At 36.6% G+C, this 22078-nt stretch overlaps 1 protein-coding gene across 3 annotated transcripts in view; it reads left to right on the top strand.

Annotated features, from left to right (window-relative positions):
• Nucleotides 1-22078, top strand: part of ADGRB3 (adhesion G protein-coupled receptor B3) — a 517279-nt gene that overhangs the window by 217514 nt on the left and 277687 nt on the right. For all 3 annotated transcript variants that reach the window (XM_087915807.1, XM_087915799.1, XM_026695170.2), the window contains one exon: nt 16774-16968. In XM_087915807.1, coding sequence (XP_087771933.1) covers nt 16774-16968 — 195 coding nt within the window. The remainder of the gene's footprint in view (nt 1-16773; nt 16969-22078) is intronic.

The raw sequence follows: 22078 nt of genomic DNA, 5'->3' as shown, positions 1-22078 counted from the left end.
CACATGCCAGTTAGAAATGTTCTTCCTCCCTTCTTCCCCAATCAGAGGGAGTGTGACCTGGAAAGAATACTGAACCTAACAACTCATTGGGAATACAATGAGTTGTATTCTTCAGCTGTGAATTATCTCTCTTCATATACCTTTGGGGGGGGGGTGATGAAAACAAAAATACAATAGAGACTATCCTCATTTAAGGACTACCTCATCAGGCAACGATTTGCACTTACAACAGTAACTTTGCAACCAATTCTCACATTCATCATCTTCAAAGGTTTGTAAAAGAAAGGAAGCTGAAATAAAACCATAGTCACAGTTGCGGTTTTCACTTAGCAACCACTTTGCTTAATAATGGAGTTAGCTGTTAGGAGTCCTAATTGTAGTCACTAAATGAGAACCGCCTGTATCAATTTTTCCAAATAATCTTAAAAGTGTTGTTTAAATTCATAGAATTGTATACAAATATAATATACCGACTTACTATTGTTAAAAAATGACATTAAAATTCAAAAATGCATTAAAATATAAAAAATAGTCATTGATCTAGAAATCCCAATTATCAGTTTGTCAGAAATCCTCTCCCATGCTGTATATATAAAGAATCAGTTTGACACATGTGCATAAGCTACCTATGAAAAGTCAGGCATAGATTTGGCTTTCCAATGCTGTCTAACAATTCTCTTGGTTTCCCTTTCCAACTTTCAAATAACCTAACTTTTGATGTGTTTATATGTTCCATGCAGTCTAAAATATATACATGCTCAGTGGACATTTATTGTTGCCTTGAAACAAAAAAAAATTGTTTTGTTTGTCTTAAAAACATTACTTTTTTAAAATTTCATTCCATTGCTTCTATTATTGGCTATAGTAGCAGGCACAGGCCATTAAAGAATTGTAGGTGATGTGTGAGAAAATACACAAAGGTAAACATGCTGATCATTTGACCACTTTCAAGTGTCTTTGGCAAAGAAAATACTGATTACACAAACAATATGCTCAGAAGCTTTCTCTAAGAAGGAAATGAGGAACATATTCATCAGTGTTCTGTCAATTCAGTAACTGATTCATCTATGGGTGAAACTCGAAAAATTAGAATATCGTGCAAAATTTCATTTATTTCAGTAATGCAACTTAAAAGGTGAACCTAATATATGAGATAGACTCATTACATGCAAAGCAAGATAGTTCAAGCTGTGATTTGTCACAATTGAGATGATTATGGCTTACAGCTCATGAAAACCCCAAATCCACAATCTCAGAAAATTAGAATATTGTGAAAAGGTTCAATATTCTAGGCTCAAAGTGTCCCACTCTAATCAGCTAATGAAGCCATAACACCTGCAAAAAGTTCCTGAGCCTTTAAATGGTCTCTCAGTCATGTTCAGTGGGAAACACTGCTGACTGACAGTTGTGCAGAAAACCATCACTGACACCCTCCATAAGGAGGAAAAGCCTCAAAAGGTAATTGCAAAAGAAGTTGGATGTTCCCAAAGTGCTATATCAAAGCACATTAATAGAAAGATATGTGGAAGGGAAAAGTGTGGAAGAAAAAGGTGCACAAACAGCAGGGATGAGCGCAGCCTGGAGAGGATTGTCCGGAAAAGGCCATTCAAAAGTCTTGGGGACTTTCATAAGGAGTGGACTGAGGTTGCAGTCAGTGCATCAAGAGCCACCACACACAGACGGATCCTGGACACGGGCTTCAAATGTTGTATTCCTCTTGTCAAGCCGCTCCTGAACAACAAACAACATCAGAAGCGTCTTACCTGGGCTAAAGAAAAACAGAAGTGGTCTGTTGCTCAGTGGTCCAAAGTCCTCTTTTCTAATGAGAGCAACTTTTGCATCTCATTTGAAAACCAAGGACCCAGAGTCTGGAAGAAGAATGGAGAGGCACACACTGCAAGATGCTTGAAGTCCAGTGTGAAGTTTCCACAGTCTGTGTTGATTTGGGGAGCCATGTCATCTGCTGGTGTTGGTGCACTGTGCTTCATTAAGTCCAGGGTCAATGCAGCCGTCTACCAGGAGATTTTGGAGCACTTCATGCTTCCTTCTGCAGATGAGCTTTATGGGGATGCTGACTTCATTTTCCAGCAGGACCTGGCACCTGCCCACACTGCCAAAAGCACCAAAACCTGGTTCAATGACCATGGGATTACTGTGCTTGATTGGCCAGCAAACTCGCCTGACCTGAACCCCATAAAGAATCTATGGGGCATTGCCAAGAGAAAGATGACAGACATGAGACCGAACAATGCAGAAGAGCTGAAGGCTGCTATTGAAGCATCCTGGTCTTCCATAACACCTCAGCAGTGCCACAGGCTGATAGCTTCCATGCCACGCCTCATTGAGGCAGTAATTGCTGCAAAAGGGGCCCAAACCAAGTTCTGAGTACATATGCATTCTTCTACTTTTCAGAGGTCTGATATTGTTCTATGTACAATCCTTGTTTTATTGATTGCATGTAATATTCTAATTTTCTGAGATTGTGAATTTGGGGTTTTCATGAGCTGTAAGCCATAATCATCACAATTATGACAAATCACCGCTTGAACTATCTTGCTTTGCATGTAATGAGTCTATCTCATATATTAGTTTCACCTTTTAAGTTGCATTACTGAAGTAAATGAACTTTTGCATGTTACTCTAATTTTTTGAGTTTCACCTGGACATGTGATGAACAGCTGGCAACAAGCACTTGGAACAGCACTCAAAAGCTTTATACTTTCCTGTCCCTGTTTGGTCATTTAGACAGCATTACAAGGTGATTACGGGTGATTCTTTCTGGGTCATAGAAAGCTAATCTCTGAAAAGCATTTCTCATTCTAATATGTTGGAAACCAGAAAGAGAGAACAAATAGTTATCAAAAATAGCATGTGTCCTGTAAAATATACTTCTATCCTTTTTTACAAATTTACTCCACAAAAGTGGGGTTTTTTTTCCCTCATATTATTGCAGCTGCTACAATGAAATGGAACTTGAATAAAAGAGCTGTGAGATGAATAATTATTTGCTTCTGTTGCAGTTCATTAGAGCTGATTTCAATTTTTTCATTCCAAATAATATTACAAAATTCATATATCTTCAGCATTTTTTTTCCCTTTATAAAATTTCCTTGCTCTAACACTGGGAATTGAAGGCTTTCTTCTACCCAATTCATTTATTTCCCTAGATGGTTCATTATAGGAGTCAGGTAGAATTTTTTACTTCAAGTAGATATGAAATTGGTATTATAGTACAGGATTCCTGTTCCCACAAGGCCTTCTACTTTTTCCACTGCTCTTTTCTCCTAAAATCCTTCCTTTTCCATCCACCCCTATATTTATTGATAAGGACCATCTTATATTGAAATACTTATTTTAAAAATATCCCTCCCTCGCTGCCTCCTTCTTTCTTTCTCTCATCACAGTTTTAATTCTTTTCTAGTGCAACAGGGATCTGGCCTAGTCTGATTTTTTGCCTTACCTGGGTTACTTGAGCATCAAAATCAGACCAAGCAACAATCAAATTGTCAACTTTTCTTTTGTCTTTTCCAGAACCAGGATATAAAAGTTCTTTTTTGGAGGTCATTTGATTTGCTGGTACATATCAGTATGAAGGCAGAGATGCTTAAATCTATTTGCCCTTCCTGATAATAATTTATAATATCAGAAAGGAATTATTAAGGAGAGTTGCAAGTCTGTTTTTAATATACCATTGGTCTGGGTACCTGACAGAGCATTGAAAATCAAGATATTCTACTGTTTTCAGGCCTAGCTAGTTGTCTCCTATTATATCACCTTTTTTTTTTGCAATCTTTGAGTTTTACAGTCTAAGCAAAATGTCTGGCTGGAAGGCAAGTACATAGATGTTTATACTGGAGTTTCTTCAGTACTTGATTGAACTGTATTCCATGGGGCCTTCATATTGCAGTTATAGATCCCGTTACATCCAGAATGAAGTCTTGAGTGTGTATAATTCCAGAATTACCATGGTGGTCAATTCATCTCAATGGCAAACTTCTCAATGGTGAACATCAGGTACTACCAAATAAAGGATTCTGTGGAATTATTCCATTATTCCTCTTTGATGGACTACATGTGGAAAAGAAAATGTTGGTAAAAATGAGAAGAGATGATGGATTTACAAGAGGAAGTCCATTCCTCATTAGTATCTAATGTCAAGGGAATGGTCCTTATGGTCAAACAAACCTCTTGTTGATTAAAATCATCATTTGTGCTGTAATATCCATGTGTTGTTTTCACTTCTGCAGTAATAAAAAGCAGCCAATTATCAGAACTACCTTTAAAGTCAAATTAAATTTCATTTAAAATGCCTAAAGCAGGCCTAGTGGCACATTAAAACTAATATTACGGTATTTGTGACACAAACTTTTGTATACAAGACATTACTATAGATTAACTGCTTCTCAATAGTAGTAATAGTAAGCAAGTAGAAAATATATCACTATAAGACTTTCATATTTTTGTTCTGATTGCTGTCCTTCACAGTGCCATCAGCTATTTTTAGCATGTTCTTGGTACCTTTAAAAGGCATGCTGAGTGATTGAAGAAAGTGCTGTCCAGACAAAGCATGCCAGCAAATAAGATGCCCACTCCACATACACAAAGATACTGTTTTAAGAGAAATCATTTGATGTCATAATTTCAATGAGATAACAGACTGGCACAATTTGACTGGCTTGGTATAATGTTTGTGGGAAATACTCAAACTGGGACAAATTTTTAAAAATGGTAATTGGTCAGAAGAAGGCCATAAATGGAGGCCAAATGAGGTAGTGATGTAGGAAAATCATCCCTAAATGTTGCAGTTTTTCATGTGTGTGTATGTGTGTGTGTGTGTGTGTGTGTGTGTACGTACGTACGTACATACATACATACATACATACACACACAGACACACAGTTCGGCAGAATCTCATCTGCCATCATCAGACTTCTGTACTGTGTTCGTCTGTGAGTCAGACTTTTACAGTTGTTTCAGTTTTAAATTTGGGGCTAGCCTACTGGTGTGCCAGAATGGTTTTTTCTTCATCCTGATTGGTTGGGAGTCTTGGTCTGTGTTTATTGGTCTTGGAGTTTGCTGTGTTCTGCTTGATTGGTGTTTCTAATATCTTCTGTCTGTTTTGTAGCTTTTTTTGTCTTGATTGTCTGGCAACATTGTGTTCCTGTATTGGAGGCTTTTAGTGCAGCTTGGCTCCAAGTAAATGGATGGCTATCATTTATTAGGAAGCTAGGTTTCATCTGGGTGCCTGGTTGGGGTGTGTTTGAGCTGGAGATATCAGGGGGGATCTGTTTGTGCCCAGGTATTTGTGCCCAGGTGTTTTTGTTTGTGCCCAGATCTGTTTGTGCCCAGGTGTTTGCCACAAACAAAAAAATCTCCACACCACAAGCCAGGCAAACATCTGGGCACAAACAGATCCCCCCAATACCTCCAGCTCAACCACACCCCAACCAGGCACCCAGATGAAGCCCAATGATGGCAGATGAGATTCTGCCAAAACGTTGCTACAACTTTAAAAGCACAACTATAATGACGTGGGAAAAAAGCTGAATACTGTGTGTGTTTGTCTTGATTGGCTGGCAACATTGTGTTCCTGTATTGGAGGCTTTTAGTGCAGCTTGGCTCCAAGTAAATGGACGGCTATCATTTATTAGGAAGCTAGGTTTCATCTGGGTGCCTGGTTGGGGTGTGTTTGAGCTGGAGATATCAGGGGGGATCTGTTTGTGCCCAGGTATTTGTGCCCAGGTGTTTTTGTTTGTGCCCAGATCTGTTTGTGCCCAGGTGTTTGCCACAAACAAAAAAATCTCCACACCACAAGCCAGGCAAACACCTGGGCACAAACAGATCCCCCCCAATACCTCCAGCTCAACCACACCCCAACCAGGCACCCAGATGAAGCCCGATGATGGCAGATGAGATTCTGCCAAAACGTTGCTACAACTTTAAAAGCACAACTATAATGACGTGGGAAAAAAGCTGAATACTGTGTGTGTTTGTCTTGATTGGCTGGCAACATTGTGTTCCTGTATTGGAGGCTTTTAGTGCAGCTTGGCTCCAAGTAAATAGATGGCTATCATTTGTTAGGAAGCTAGGTTTCATCTGAGTGCCTGGTTGGGGTGTGTTTGAGCTGGAGGTATCAGGGGGGATCTGTTTGTGCCCAGGTGTTTGCCTGGCTAGTGGTGTGGAGATATTTTTGTTTTTGAGTGCAGGCTTCCAAATAATTGACAGTCTGGTGGAATCATCTCTTCTATTCATGCTTTCAGATCTTTTTTCAATCTCTATGGCTTCTCTGATAATTCTGTGGCTGGGGTTTTCTATAGTGGCTAGGGTTTGGGTGCCATTGAAGTTGATGCTATGACCTGTGGCTTTCATGTGTTGGACTAGTGAGGAAGTGTATTCCAGGTTTTTTACTGCATTTTTGTGTTCATCCAGGCAGGTACTTATTCTTCTATTGGTCTGTCCAATGTATGTGGCCGGGCATGATGCACAGGGGACTTCTTATATGCCTTGGTTTTCCAGGTCAATTTTATCTTTGGGGTTTCTAAGGATGGCTGCTATTTTTCTGTCTGTTTTGAAGGCAGTCTTGATGTGATGCCTGTGTAGTATCTTACTGATTTTGTCTGTAGTACCTCTTATGTAGGGCAGGACAGCTGTTCCATAGGTCTGTTCATCTTCTAGGTCTCCATTATGTCTCAGTGTGTTTTTGTGGATCAAGCCAGTGATTTTGCTTTTGTGGAAGCCGTTGGCTGTCAGTACATTAGTACCCGTGAAAACTTAAGAAAAAAAATTATATATATATGTTTTCTTAAGTTTTTGCGGGTACTTACATGTATGGCATTCAGCTTTGTTCGGGTATTTTCCCACGTCATTGTAGTTGTGCTTTTAAAGTTGTAGATACAGAAGGCTGATGATAGCAGATGAGATTCTGCCGAAACGTTGCTACAACTTTAAAAGCACAACTACAATGATGTGGGAAAATACCCGAACAAAGCTGAATGCCATACATGTAAGTACCCGCGAAAACATAAGAAAATATATGTATGTATGTATGTATGTATGTATGTGTATGTATATGTATATGTATATGTATATGTATATGTACGTAGGTCTTTCTAGGTGTGTTTGGGTCTTTTCCCGTGTAAGATTAAGAGTATCTTGGCGACATTTCGGCAAGGTCCCACTCGCCATCCTCTGGCTGGTGCTTTGGCTTCATGCCAGTGCTTGCCGAAAGCACCAGCCTGAGGATGGCGAGTGGACCTGCCAAACCTCTCCAAGATACTCTTAATCTTACACGGAAAAGACCCAAACACACCTAGACCTACATACTTGTACAAAAACATATATATATATATATATATATATATATATATATATATATATATATATGTGTGTGTGTGTGTGTGTGTGTGTGTGTGTGTGTGTGTGTGTGTGTGTGTGTGTATATATATATATATATTTGCTGTTAGGCTTGCATGGATGAACAGAGCATACATATATACTTATATTAATTATACCCTCTGGAGAAAATTTCAGTTTGGACTGTGCCAGAAAAATAATAAGCCCTTCTCCCTGCTTTATTTCTCTGATAACATGAACAGTCCTCTGTGCATATTTTAAATATAAAAATGCCTGGAGATGTAATAATATACTTGTCATAAGATGCCTAATTTTACTCCTGTGTAAAAGAGAAACAGTTCATTATTGAATCACTAAATGACAATTGTTTGATGAAGCACAACACATGAGATACCTTTTTAAGTGGATTATTTTACCTGACAATCACATTTGCTATGATATTCCAATATAACAAATGGTTCCTTGTGTATGTTTGTGGCTAAGTCACTTTGTATAAGAGAATATTTTGAGCACACATTGTGATTGTTTATTTTTATGTCTATGTTCTAGGAAGAATCATTGCTATAGTGATGGCAATATTGCTGTCACCTGGACTGTGATGTATTAAACTACATATAAATTTCATGTGAGGACAATGAATATTTTTTTAGATTCCCATTTTCTTAAGATCATTCCTTGATATGGTCAATTCAATTAAAGGCCTTTATATTATCAATAACACACATACAGTAGTACCTCGATAGTCATCGTTAATTGTTCAAGGAGGTGCGATGAGTACCAAAAATGACAAGTACCAAATAAATAAGATAGGAATTATAAGGCAGCTGACACTGACAAGTTCTAGCTAGTGCATTGAATACCAAGCAAACAATGAGTACGAGAACAAAATTTTCCTGTCAAAATATGTTGAGTGCCAAATTCAATGTGTTTCAAAGCAGTTGAGTACCAAGGTACCACTGTACTGACTTCTTGGTATTATGTAGCTCTCTTGGTTGTACATCAGCAATAACATCTCTTTTTTCTAGATCTTTTCTAAAACCTGCTTGGATATCTGTATCTTCCTTTCCAGGTGGGCTCTAATCTGGGTTAGATTGCTAACCTATGAAAGTAAGAATGTTATGCAGTGTATTATTTCACACTCTGCTAAGTCTTGTTTCTTGGTATTGGTATGTAGACTGTCTCTTCCCAACTGTTGCACACTATGTGATTCTCCAGATTTGCTGTCATAATTTTGCTAGATATTTTATTGATTCTTCTGTTGCTTGCTGCAGATACATTATGAAATCCTCTAAACTTCCAACCTGGTATCCATTGGTATCTTTTAGTGTACTAATTTGAGGGTGGTACTCAAATTTGGATATCTTTTAAAATATTTTATTTTTCTGTGTCTGTTTCCATCTTTAATATTTTTAGATATGTCACTATAGTACTGTTTTTTTAAAAATCTCTTCTAACAGCTCTTTGGAATTCTTTGTTATATGCCTTCCTAAGTTATTTGTCTTTTTTGGCCAGGGTTCACTTCTTTGCACTTTGCACAATTTGTTCTGCCATTCAGTTTTCCTTCTTCTGTTTCTTCATCTTTGGCAGTTTCTTCTCACATTTAATCCTTAACAAGGACATGTAAAATCCATTCTGCATAATTGAGTATTGTACTTCTTTGTGCCAATAATTTACTCAGTTTGATTTCTGGGATCTCTGTATGAAGTTGTCCTTGTCCTTATATATAAACATTATTTTGGTTGTTTCAATACTACATTAGGAATGACAAAAATCAATGGATTAACCAAAATAAAAACTATTCTTCTGCTTCATTTCTGTTTTCTAGGCCATGTAGTCCAACCACATTTTTCTCCTTACTGTTTTGAACTTTGACATTCTAGTCGCCAGACACAAACAACACATGTTCCTTGCATGTTCTGTCAATTTCAGATTGAACTTGACTATAAAATTTGTCATCTTCTTCTCCATTGGAGCACTAGCTTGGGTAATTATCATATTAAACCATTGTCCATGAAGTCTAATTGATATTATTCAGTCACTGCATTATACCCAGCTGTGTTTGTTATGTCCTTCCTGACTTTGCAAGCAATGCCATTCCTTCATTGTTTTTCAAGCCCTGAGTAGTAAACAGTTTAATTTTATGCCTGAAAGTGTCTAATTCTAGTCCACTTCAATCATTTGGTGTCTAAGATAACTGTGTGTAATCAATTAATTAGTTTTCATTATGTTGTGCTTCTCCATGCATTACATTTTATGTTCCTATGTAGATGTGCCTTTTCAGCTTTTAATTTTTTTTCCCCTAAAAAAGGGAAACATCAGAAACCGGACATTCCCCAAAATTTTCAGATAGTCATAATATAAGACTATTGGTATGCTAAAGGATTCCCAGGTATCTCAGTAGCATGCTGAGTGCCATTTGGACAGAGGGGCCCATTATCCAGCACTTTATTATCAATCACTTTAAATTGTTGTACATGAAGTTTATTGGTAAATTACAGGAAAGGTTTATTATTCCCTTTTCCTGTGCAATGAGAATTGATGCCTTTGCCATTTTCAAGAAAGTATAGGAGAAGGTGTGGCAAAACCTGGGGGTGGAGTTAAAAGAGGGTTCAGCCTAGAATCCTAATGTAGCCACAAGTGAATTAAGTCCAACCTCCCTTGAATTATATTGAGCCTTATGTAATTCCAAGCAGATGCTTACCATTAAATGAGAACATTCCTGTTCATCGGCATGAATAATAATAAATCACTTTAATTGGATCTTTATGTGTGGACCTGATCTTCTGCATCTGACATCTGACTCCAGTAGCTTCTTATATCATTGCTGTGCTACAAAGGAGCCTGCTGGCCATGCTCCCATCCTGTTTAATGAAGGAGGAAAAAGTTCCAATATATCATGATGACATGAGTTTGACACCCCTGCTTTAGGAAGTATATACCCCTGGCCTTCTTCACTCTTTCTCCAATAGACATGTTTAAATAACCAGATAAATATCAAGATATCCTGGGTTTGCACATTGCACTAAATTGTACACCTATAGTATAATGAATAAATCATAACTGGGTGGTTTCTACAGGAACTAAGAGGGAGAGAAAATAATCTAGCTAAAAAGCCAGAACAATCAGCAGTGTGGAGGTGACAGAGTTAAACAGTATTCAGGTGATTGGACAATTAACTATTAATAGTTCCTCCACCAATTTCTGAGAGGTGTTCAGTGTAGCAGATACAGTTCACAGATTAGCTGTTTTTCCCGATGTCTCTATCTGCATACCTACCCAATTGACTGTAATTAATTTTAATATAAGCCCAAAGAACCATGGCATAGATTAACAGGCTGAGTTTATTTAAAGTACAGTCACAATATCACCCTGTGCCTTCATTTCCTAAAATAAGAAGAACCATATCATTTGGCCCCAAGTTTTATCTGTCAACATACCATTTTTAAATGTAACCATTCACCCTAGGTTTTTGAAATTCAGCTTCCTTCTCCTTGATTTTTCCGCTTGTCAGCTTGCATTATAAAGATAAAGAAGACAAACTCTTAAAGATGTTCTCCTTGATTAAACATCATCAGCAGGCAAATTCTTCACACAACATTTCAGTGTCAACAGGATTAATAGTAGATAATTGCAATATTAAGAGATGTGATTTAAAACAATTATTTGCTCATAGTCCAAATAAAAATGGTTAACACAGGCACTCCACAAACAGCAAAGTTAATGACATTCCACAGACTCTGGGTTCAAGAGGGAACTTGAGCTTTTGGAGTAGATGAATCTGTGTAGTTTATACTTGCTGAATAACTGGAATAACAAGGACATGCTGTATAACATTGTTCATTTTTTAATGGTGTTCCATAAAAGAGATTCCATAACAGCTTTCTGGACTTCTGTCCCTATAAAATTAGTAGATAGATTTCAAACATAATGTACTGTAATATTGCTTCATATAAAAAATACAAAATTTCTAAACCGTTTTAAGAACTTTGTGTAGACATTGTCTATTTTTTTTATAACTATATTTGTGGGAAAGCTGATGGAGCCATCTAGCTATAAAAGCCAGCATCATGCCATCTGTTATTTTGGACATAAACTTCACACCAGGGTAAACATATGCCACAGAAGGCAAGACTGCTGTCCCTATAAAATTGGCAGATACAACTTGCTAAGCCAACACAGCAATATTTTTCTTCCGTAAAATTATTGAAATTATGGGAGTCTGTCTGTTCTGGTCAATACTGAATCTAAGAACAAGGACTTATCTTGGCAATGGCTAATGGTATTAAAAAGGGGTGAGGTAAAGTATTTAAATATTAAGGCTTGTATAGGAAAAAGAAGGCAATCATATGAATGGCCAAATGAATAGAAAAGGATTATCCTAAGCTCTTTTCCTATTTCTACTGGTACCCTTTCAATCTTTATTTCTATTTGACCTTGTTTCATTTGGCTCATTATCGCTACTCATCTGGCCTTTTCTTATTATCTTCCATTGACCCACCCATTTCATGTTGGGATAATATTGGAGGAACTTGATTCTTCTGTTTGTTTATGGTCTTCTATCCATGGTGATCCATGCTCAAAATGATACAAGGGAGGGGATAAAAAACACTTATTTTATAAGCAAACGATTTCTATTTTACTTTCCAAACAAAGTAGCTTTGTTTGGAAAATAATAAAATGGAAAAAATGACTATCAACTACCTTGTCTAGATATAAAGGGAAAACAGTTACAATTATTTTATACAATTAAGCAATCTACAGTTGCATGTTTGTTTAAGCAGTATTTTCAATTGCTTTGAAGAATTCAAAGATGAAGATAATTGGCACATTTCAAAATTCTTCATTAACAGTTACAAAAAGTAACAAAGCTTCGCATTGATATTATAATCAAAATATCACGTGAATATATACTTAAAAGTAAACAAGTCAAATTACATATTAAGATTAGAATTACAAAAGGATAAACGTAATGGGAGCAAAAATATATTTTATCCAAAATAAGTATTATTTGATATAACATGCATTTAACAACATCCTACCTTGTATTGTATTGAATTGTAGGCACCTTTCATTGGAAGGGCAACATTTTGTAGCTAGAGTTAGTCACAGAACAGTTGAAAATGAGGCAAAGAAAAGAACCAGCGCTGTAGAAATCACAGCTACATGGGCTCTATATAAATATCATTGGTCAACTTTGAAGTTGAAGAGTTATTAAGTCTTCATTTTCTTTCAGCCTAACATACCTTGCAGAAAATTATGGTAACAAAAGTATTTTTAATGGAAGGAAGGAAGGAAGGAGGGAAGGAAGGAAGGAAGGAAGGGCTATTGCTCAAGACAGTAGCCCATCCTGTAAAGTATATATCAGAGGAGGTATTCAGCAGGTTCTGACCAGTTCTGGAGAACTGGCAGCGGAAATTTTGAGTAGTTTGGAGAACCAGCAAATACCACCTCTGACTGGCCCCATCCCCATCCATTCCCTGCCTTCTGAGTCCCAGCTGATCAGCTGGGTCTTTCTTTGTTGTCCTGCACAGGAGAACGGAGCTGGAAAGCAAGTTAGTGGAGTGGGGAGGGAATGGGATTTTTGCAGTAACCTTCCTTGAATTGGAAGGGCAACATTTTCCATTCCAGGAGTGGAAGGGAATGGAGATTTTACAGTATCCTTCCCCTGCCATGCCCACCAAGCCACACCATGCCCACTAAGCCACACCCACCAAACTGGTAGTAAAAAAATTTGAATCCCTCCACTGGTGTGTGTGTGTGTGTGTGTGTGTGTGTGTGTATACAGATGGACACAATACCGAAGCCTGATGATGACAGATGAGATTCTGCCAAAACATTGCTACAACTTTAAAAGCACAACTACAATGACGTGGGAAAATACCTGAACAAAGCTGAATGCCATATATATATATATATATATATATATTTCCTGCCTGCCTGACTACCAGCTTTTATTGAGCAAGAAGAGGAAGGAAAGAAGGAAGTTCCATAGAGAGTCATAATATATAAGAAGCCCATGTGATAGAATCAAACTGGCAAATAATATTTATAAATAGAAATACCTACAATAAAACATAACTCCTTCACACTGTGATTAAATTTAACTCATAAGAAATGTTATTATACTTGAACCAGACTCATAGACTTAGGGACTTTCATAATTTGCCCTTCAGATCTCTAGCCCAAAAGTTCTAAATTAAATAATTAATAAATCAATAGTTTTGCTGATAATCTACAAACATACATAAACAAGTCTCAGCAAGTTTCAATCTCTATGGCTTCTATGGCTCTATGAAAAAAGACCTGAAAGCATGAATAGAAGAGATGACTCCACCAGACTGTCAATTATCTGGAAGTCTGCACTCACAAACAAAAAAATCTCCACACCACTAGCCAGGCAAACACCTGGGCACAAACAGACACCCCCATACCTCCAGCTCAAACACACCCCAACCAGGCACCCAGATGAAACCCAGCTTCCTAATAAATGATAGCCACCCGTTTACTCGGAGCCAAGCTGCACTAAAAGTCTCCAATACAGGAAAACCAATGTTGCCAGCCAATCAAGACAAAAAAAGCTACAAAACAGACAGAAGATATTAGAAACACCAATCAAGCAGAACACAGCAAACTCCAAGACCAATAAACACAGACCAAGACTCCCAACCAATCAGGATGAAGAAAAAACCATTCTGGCACTTCAGTAGGCTAGCACCAAGTTTTAAACAGAAACGGCTGTGAAAGTCTGACTCACAGATGAACACAATACAGAAGCCTGATGATGGCAGATGAGATTCTGCTGAAACATCGCTACAACTTTAAAAGCACAACTGATGTGGGAAAATACCCGAACAAAGCTGAATACCATACATATATAATATAATTTGCATTTTTTCTTTAACAACCAACATAATTTGTGGACAGTGTAATGACTGGGTCAATATATTTTTTACACAGTGCTGACAATAATAATACAATTACTTACTTAGAACATTTTAATATGCTTATCCTACCTTGTGGGTTTTTTTTTTTTTTTGTAGCTATGGTAACTTGAAATGAAGTAGACATTTATTGCTCTTAGCCCAACCTTACAGAATGTTGTTTTAACAAAACAGGTCTCTAGAGGGATCCTGCATCGCAAGTATATGTCTATTATCTTGACTGCAGGTAGAAGACAGCAATTGAAATAATGTTTCAAAAGCTGCTTTATTTCATCACCTTTGGCTCATAGAAAAGTTAATAAGCCCACATAGAAGATCACTACAAATATGACCATCATGTAGAAAATAAAAATATATGTTGATTAAAACAGTTTTCTTAAGTGACCAAAAGCTCAGTATTAATGCAATAAACTTATATCCCTATTGTAGGTAACTATATCAAGAAATAACTTGTGCCCAGTAACTCAAAACCCAATGCACCTTTGCCACTGTTAGCATCACAGGAACAAAAGAGAAGAGAGCATGGTTAATTGAATCTGAATTGCTCCTGCCAAAATATCTTGATAGTATCTTTAATCTACTGACTTATTAATGAAATAATAATAATTTCTTCCAAAAGAGTATTAATATATTCAGTCATCATTGATAAGTATGCAATGTAAGAATCTAATGTTTTTTGTGCACATAATTTGGAAATATTTCATAGTCAGCACAAAAGTGCTGTCATCTCTATATATATTGCATTCAAAATATCTAATACAGAGTGAAGGGACCACTTATTTTATTGGACTGCAAAGACATTTTCTGTTATTATAAAAAAATAATAAAGGAGATAAGTGTATTTTGCTTACTAAATTGTTATGTAGAACAATAATTGTCATGTAGAACAAGAATTATGTAGAAAAGAGTAGTATGAACCTTGCTATCTCTTTAGTGGGCAATTTTGGATAGAATAGACACTGTTCTTCTGCATACAATTCTGAGTCCCTTTGTTGTTTACTTCAAGGTTGTCTTTTTTCCCCTAAGAATGTATATTTTAACATCATCCTTTGACTTCATGTCATAATTACTCAATTTGTTGGTTTAATTTTCCCCCCATTTGGAGGCACTGGATTTCCCGTTTATCATTTATTCTGCAGTCCTGTTGTGTGTGCTTTTCCAAATAAGATATGTTAAATAGGGGCAACAGAGCAGAAAATATGTTTGTATATATAAAGCTTTTGTTCTTATCACCATGTCAAGTGACTGCCTAGAGAAGTTCTATAGTAACTTCAGATATCAAGTCCAGTTACATAGACAAAAAGAGGATTTTTCCATCTGTTACTCTTAAAAGTGTTTGTTTATACTGTATATCACACTTAGAAACAGCCCACCTGCCTCATAGAATGATTCTATGTGGTTTAGATCACATAATCCATTTAAATCCAAAAGAAACAGCAAGGGAGATGGGGAGGGGGAGAGTGTCACCTGGCAATTGCATAAGAGTTGGATTTCGCTTCTTAAGAAATCAGCTGGGTAAAATAGAACTTATTATGCTGTGCCAAAATAAATTCCAGCATGTTTTGATCCCATCAGTTTCTCATCTTAGGGGATAAATTGCTCAAAACTAACAGCAAGCCTGAGTCAATCAGATTCTACTGTGCTATTCTTTTTACACTTATCTCTATGACATACATAATATAAAAGAACCTATAAATCAATGCTTTGCCAGTGACTTGAATAGAATGTAGATTGCTATCATAAAGTGGTTATTTGGTACCGTAAAGTGGTTATTTGTGCAGTGATGTTTGGTTTTCATAGAAAATATGTATGAAAGCTCCGTATAAAGCTACAGCTGTTTTTTTTTAAATAATATTCCTCCAAATTCTCCAGTTCATTAGCTCTGCACCAGCTTTTTATTGTGTGAAGAGCTAAGTAGCCCCCTAATATGTACACACACACATACACACACTAATTTATGCAAATTATATCTATAATGTTATAGGCCTGGGACTTGTAAGCAAAAGGCTTAAACTAGGAGGAGCTGTGGGCATGCAGATGAGTCTGTTTCTAATCATTTCCACGCTCCTAAATGTCATAGTAAATACACAAAGTTCTGTGTATTAGGATTTAGGATTTAGAGATCCTAAAATTTGTTCCATCTTATCTCCCTTTAGTGTAACTTTAATGTACATACAGTACAGTACCCTTAAAAACCCAAACACCAAAAATGAACACAAATGGACAATGAAAACAATGCAATGAAACTTCAGGAAAGGTTCTAACTGTGTGAAGTTAGAAACAAGCAATCACAAAGTGACACTCAGGCCACAATTTTACACACACACACACACACACACACACACACACACACACACACACCCTGACCCTTTTCTGGTTTATCCCAACATGCCAGACAAGCAAATACCTTCGTAGCATCTTTTTTAAAAAATGTACGAGAATAGGTTCTGATGCTTTTATTTTCCTTTATCATTTATAGATTAAAGAACATCTTGCAAAAGGACAGAGGACGCTGGCTGGTGAAGGAATGTCTCAGGTGACGAAGACTCTTTTGGATTTAACTCAGAGGAAGAATTTTTATGCAGGGGATCTTTTAGTTTCTGTGGAAATTCTCAGAAATGTTACAGATACATTTAAGAGAGCAAGTTACATCCCTGCATCAGATGGTGTTCAGGTATGTGAAACAATATGAAAAAGACTTCATATATTTTATTATTACTGTTATAAAATTTTATTTATATCCTGCCTATTATTTTTATAAGAAACTTCAAGTGGCAAACATATTGAATATTCATTCTTCCTCCTACTTTCTCCACAACAACCCTGTGAGGGGAGCTGGGCTGTGAGAAAGTGACTGGACTAAGGTCTCCCAGCCATTTTCCATAACTAGGGCAGGACTAGAACCTCCTAGAGGCTCTAGAATCTCCTGGTTTCTAGCCGTAACTAGACTAAACTGACTTGTAAAAAGGTTTACATGCAGACTGGCTAAGATTCAGTTCCTAACATCTCCAATTAAAAAAAATATATCAAGGAACAGAATGGCTCATAAGATTTTGGAGAACTCTTGTCATCCAGGGTAGATGTTGGCTGAGTTTACTCATCATAATAAATTATACATTATTTTAACACTGTTACTGCTATCATCAACACAAAATGCTCAGTGTTGAACTATGAAAGTACTAACAAGCAATGATTTTTTTTTAAAAAAAACTCACTGGCTCACTCATACACCATTATTTCCCATGACCAGAAATTCCTATGACATGATATGCATAGAACAATGCAATATTGCCCTGTGCCAGTACTATACCTCTGTATGCAAACACTACAGTAAAGGTCATTCAGTTACAATGATGAAAGCATATTTCAGGATAACGTCTTAAGTTTAAACTGTCCTTTCCTGCCCTGTTTCTCCAACAATATGGCCTCCCCCAATAGGAAGTCCCAGCATGTTTTATAGGCATGAAATGAAATTAAGCCCCTCCCCCCAAATTAAGGCCTGTATTAAAACATGCGAAATGGGGGGGAATTGGGGGGGCTTGCTGTTAGGAAGTACTTTTGTTGCACACCCGGATATGGTGCTGCCTGCGTTGACCCCAATATGAAGTGCCCCACCAATGCCGAGGTGAACATCCAAGCCATCGCTGCCCGCCCGCCCAAAGATGCAAGGGGGGGAATTAAGTCACCCCCCAAAAGACAGCCTAACCATTTTTTCGGGGCTCAAAAAAAATAAGACCCGGCCTTATTATATGAGAAACACGGTATTAAATATGTCAAAACTTTCTTTGATTTCCAGTTTCAAAAAAGCCATTGTTCATCATTGCTTCTGAATGTATAATCATGTTTTTCATTTGTTCTCAAAATCAGATTAAGAAATCTATTTCAACTACAGTTTCCTCTTAAGGTTTGAAAGACAATCATAAATTGTTATACACCCATCAAAAAAAAAATACTCAGAGGAGTTGAGCTTGGGAGGAAATGACCCAAATGTATGTCAATGTAAACCATGGTGACATAGTTGGAATATAAGTATATAATGGTGGCCTGATGATGACACTGTGAGGGTATCATCATCTTGCCATCAAAATGCTTCCAAAATTGCTTTATGTGCTGCAGATTAGAACCCAGATTCTTTTTATCATTAGGTTTGAACTCCCTGTTCAGATTTCTTATTTTTGTTGTCACAAAATTACTACATTTGCAGAAGTGCAATCCTGTTTTTCATATTAATGAAATCACTATGTTCTAAATACTCCCCCTGCTGCCAGCATTTTAGACATTGTTCACATATGTTACAGTGAAAAAAATAGTTACTACATTTTAACTATAGCAGTACAGCTTTGCAACTGTTGTATCTTTCAAACTTGGGAGGTGTCATATAATCATGGCAGGGAAGGGGTTTGCATTAGAATGTGAAGCTTGTAGTAGTGTAGCACTATTCCACACCTGAGTATTATGACCTTTTAGAATTAAATATAAATCTAAATTGCTATAAAAATTATGTATGTAGAAGATATTGTATAGTATATCAAATCTAAGCCTTGTCTAGCTTGTCTAAGCTATTGTCAACAGTATTGCAATATAAAAATTAATGCTTTTTTCACCAAAGAAGCTGAAAAGGCTGAAGGAAGTTATTAAGCATGACTCAGCTGACCAATATTGTAAAATACAACAGCAAAACATATAGACTTGACAATCTAGATCAGGGGTCTCAAACACAATTTACCTGGGGGCCGCTGGAGGCAGAGGCTGGGTGAGGCTGGGCCGCATAATATTATAGTTTATATTATACTTTCATATCACGGTGGGGGCCACAGGATATCGTCCTGCGGGCCACAATTGGCCCATGGGCCGCGAGAATGAGACCTCTGATCTATATAAACAGTGATCATATTTCACGGTTGTTTGAATAGGGACATACAAAATAATTATGTAAAGCACATCGTTTCTGTAATCAGTACCGGGAATGCACCAGTATGCACCAATGGCAAATTCTCAGATTTTTTCTCTTAATATCCCAGGTAAACTGACTATGGGTCTAGAATAGTCTACTAAAAGGAGGCTTGGTTTTGGATACTTGTCCTACCAAATGTTGTTTACTTTTGATGACAGAGTCATATAACAAGCTAAAGCCACCAATGTTGGAGATTAAAAAACACATTAGCTATAAATTGTTTCCAAACTTCTATAACCATTCAGATGAGTTTTTGTTATACCCAGTAAATATATTAATAAAGCATTTCAAAGTGATCAGATTTTCCTAGATGTTCGTTGAATTCTAATTTTCTCAAATGACCTCAGGCTTAGAATTGTTATTGAATATTGCTACATTTCCATGCACAAAGAATATGGGCATCTGTTTAGTAGACAAATATTTTATTCTAAGAATTAATCATGCAACTGTTCGCATATCTGGCTTTGTGAGCAAGGAATGGAACATTTCTGGTTGGTTAATTGGTTTGTTGCAAAATGCTAATTAAAATCATTTTTTCTTAAAACATTCCCTTGCTACAGTATACCAATATAAAAATAACAGCTGCAATGCTTCCTCTGGAACCTATAAATGTGATAGTGCTTTGCTTTGCTTAGCTTCTGTCTGGTCAATATTTCAAAGTGCTAAGAGTATTAGTGCAATGCTCAGTATTAGTACTGTAGTGATAAATTTTAATATGCAGCAGTTCATTATAGCAGTCCTCTATCTCCTTAGCTCATCATTGTAAGGACAATACAAAATGCAAGCAACTCTGTTAATAGCTTCTTGATCCTTAGATATCAGATTCTTATCAGGACATTGACAGCTTTATCAGTGCATTTTTTCAATTATGTTCATGCCATTTACTGCTGAGTTTATGGAATTTGGGTATTTATGCTTTGGTTTTATCTTATGTTGAATATAGCACTCTATTCTTTGTCTAATAAGTCCTGAAAAGTGTGTAGAAACTTCAAATGATTAAAAAGTTGGCAGGTAAACTTCTCAGTATATTCCAGAATAACTAGCTGTCCATGAATGATAATCTGTACTAACTGCCATCTTCTCACAGGCTTAATTTAAGGTGTTGAGCAGTATGTTTAAGCCTTGAATATCTTAAGGTCTGACTGTTTCTTGTTGCAAACTTGGGACAGAAAATTAAGATCAGGAAGAGAGGCTCTTCTGAACTCCGATTACACTCCAAATTACAGAGACCCATTCATTTACAAGTCCGTCTTTTGAAGAAAGTGGTCTTTATTATGGAGCACACTTATTTATTGTATTAAGAAAAAAATTATATGTGGTGTCCTTGGTGCCCATTGAGCTTAGTTGTTTTCTTGCACATCTTTCATTACCCAGCTAGGTAACATCATCAATGTAATAATACATCTGCAAAAAACAACCAAGCTCAGAGAGCAATAATGACCCCATCATTCAATCTTGTGCTACTAATATTCTTTTATATTGTTGAAATATATATGGCCTCCCAACTTACGGTGACTCCAGGTAGTAAAACTCCAAATGCAAAACCCAATAAATCCTTACCCCCCGGCAACAATTTTGTATCGCTTTGTGCTTCCACTCTCTGTCTTTAGCCAAGGGACATTTTTTCCAACAGTTTTATTTGTTAATAATTTTAACCCTGGCTTTCATCTTTGATTTCTATTTTATATTCTAATTATTGTTAGGGGTCTTGAGTGTTCAGTGTGGATAAAAAGTGTGACAAAATCACATGAAAACACAGTGAAATAAATGAGCATCCCTAAATGCAACACAGCCTGGAATTCAATGGATTAGGATCAGCCAAAATCAGCCAAGTGTTGAAATGTTGCTGATTCATTTTTGTAATCTGCTATCCTACAGAGCACTATAACTACTGGTGCTCTCTGATACTACAGTTTTGGAATTGTAGTACAGGAGAACTTTGTGCTGCTGCTTGCGCATTTAGGTGAAATATATTTCCTAATTAGCAACTTTGACTAAATCACTTTAATTACTAATTGATTGTTATATGGAATAGCAAATTGCCCTTGAATAAACTTGTACTAGGATTTATTCAACAAAATTACACCTAAAATTGGAATATGTCTGTCATTTTATTTTATTTTATTTTGCATTCTGGGCAAGGCAGAACATAAAGTACGTTAAAATTAAATCCTGGCAGAAAACCTAGATGATTTATTGGTAACTAATTTTTATCACAACATTCATGTGTTTGTTTGTCTGTTTTTTAAGTGTGTATCCTTTTGAACATGAAATTATAAAATATCATTCATAAATTGTTTTGTGACAAATAGTATAATGGTACTTAAACTGTAATTCAGCATGGCCTTTTATGTATATGTAAGAAAATTTGAAAATCCAGCATATGCCAATATGCAAACTGGGAACTCTAATATGGTGGAAACAGCTTGTATTAAAAGTGCTCAAAGTGCTCCTATCATGCAGCTCAGATAACAGATACATAAAAAGGGGAATAATAATTCAGACAATTTCATGTATTAGAATTGCCTGTGAAACACTGAAATCATTTTTATAATAGGAAATTGAGCTAACTGGGTTTAAAAATTACAAAAGAATACAGACAATTTTTTGCGCCTGATTCTTAGGCTTTAACTCTACTTACCAGAAAAAAAATAGATCTGCATTATAATTACCCCAGATCTACTTTCATTCATATTCTATCCAGATTCATTTCTCTTTGAAGATTAAAATGTGGGCCTTGCATCAAACAACTTGAGGTTAGTTTTATCAGAGGGGCTATATAATGCAATTGGGCATGAATGCACATTCCGTCAGAATTAAATGACAGGGC

This window comes from Pseudonaja textilis, chromosome 1 (assembly GCF_049901715.1).
Source record: "Pseudonaja textilis isolate UNSWEBS1 chromosome 1, rPseTex1.2, whole genome shotgun sequence".
Lineage (NCBI taxonomy): Eukaryota > Metazoa > Chordata > Lepidosauria > Squamata > Elapidae > Pseudonaja > Pseudonaja textilis.
Note: the sequence above shows the minus strand (reverse complement) of the source record. Positions and strands in the feature narration are given on the sequence as shown.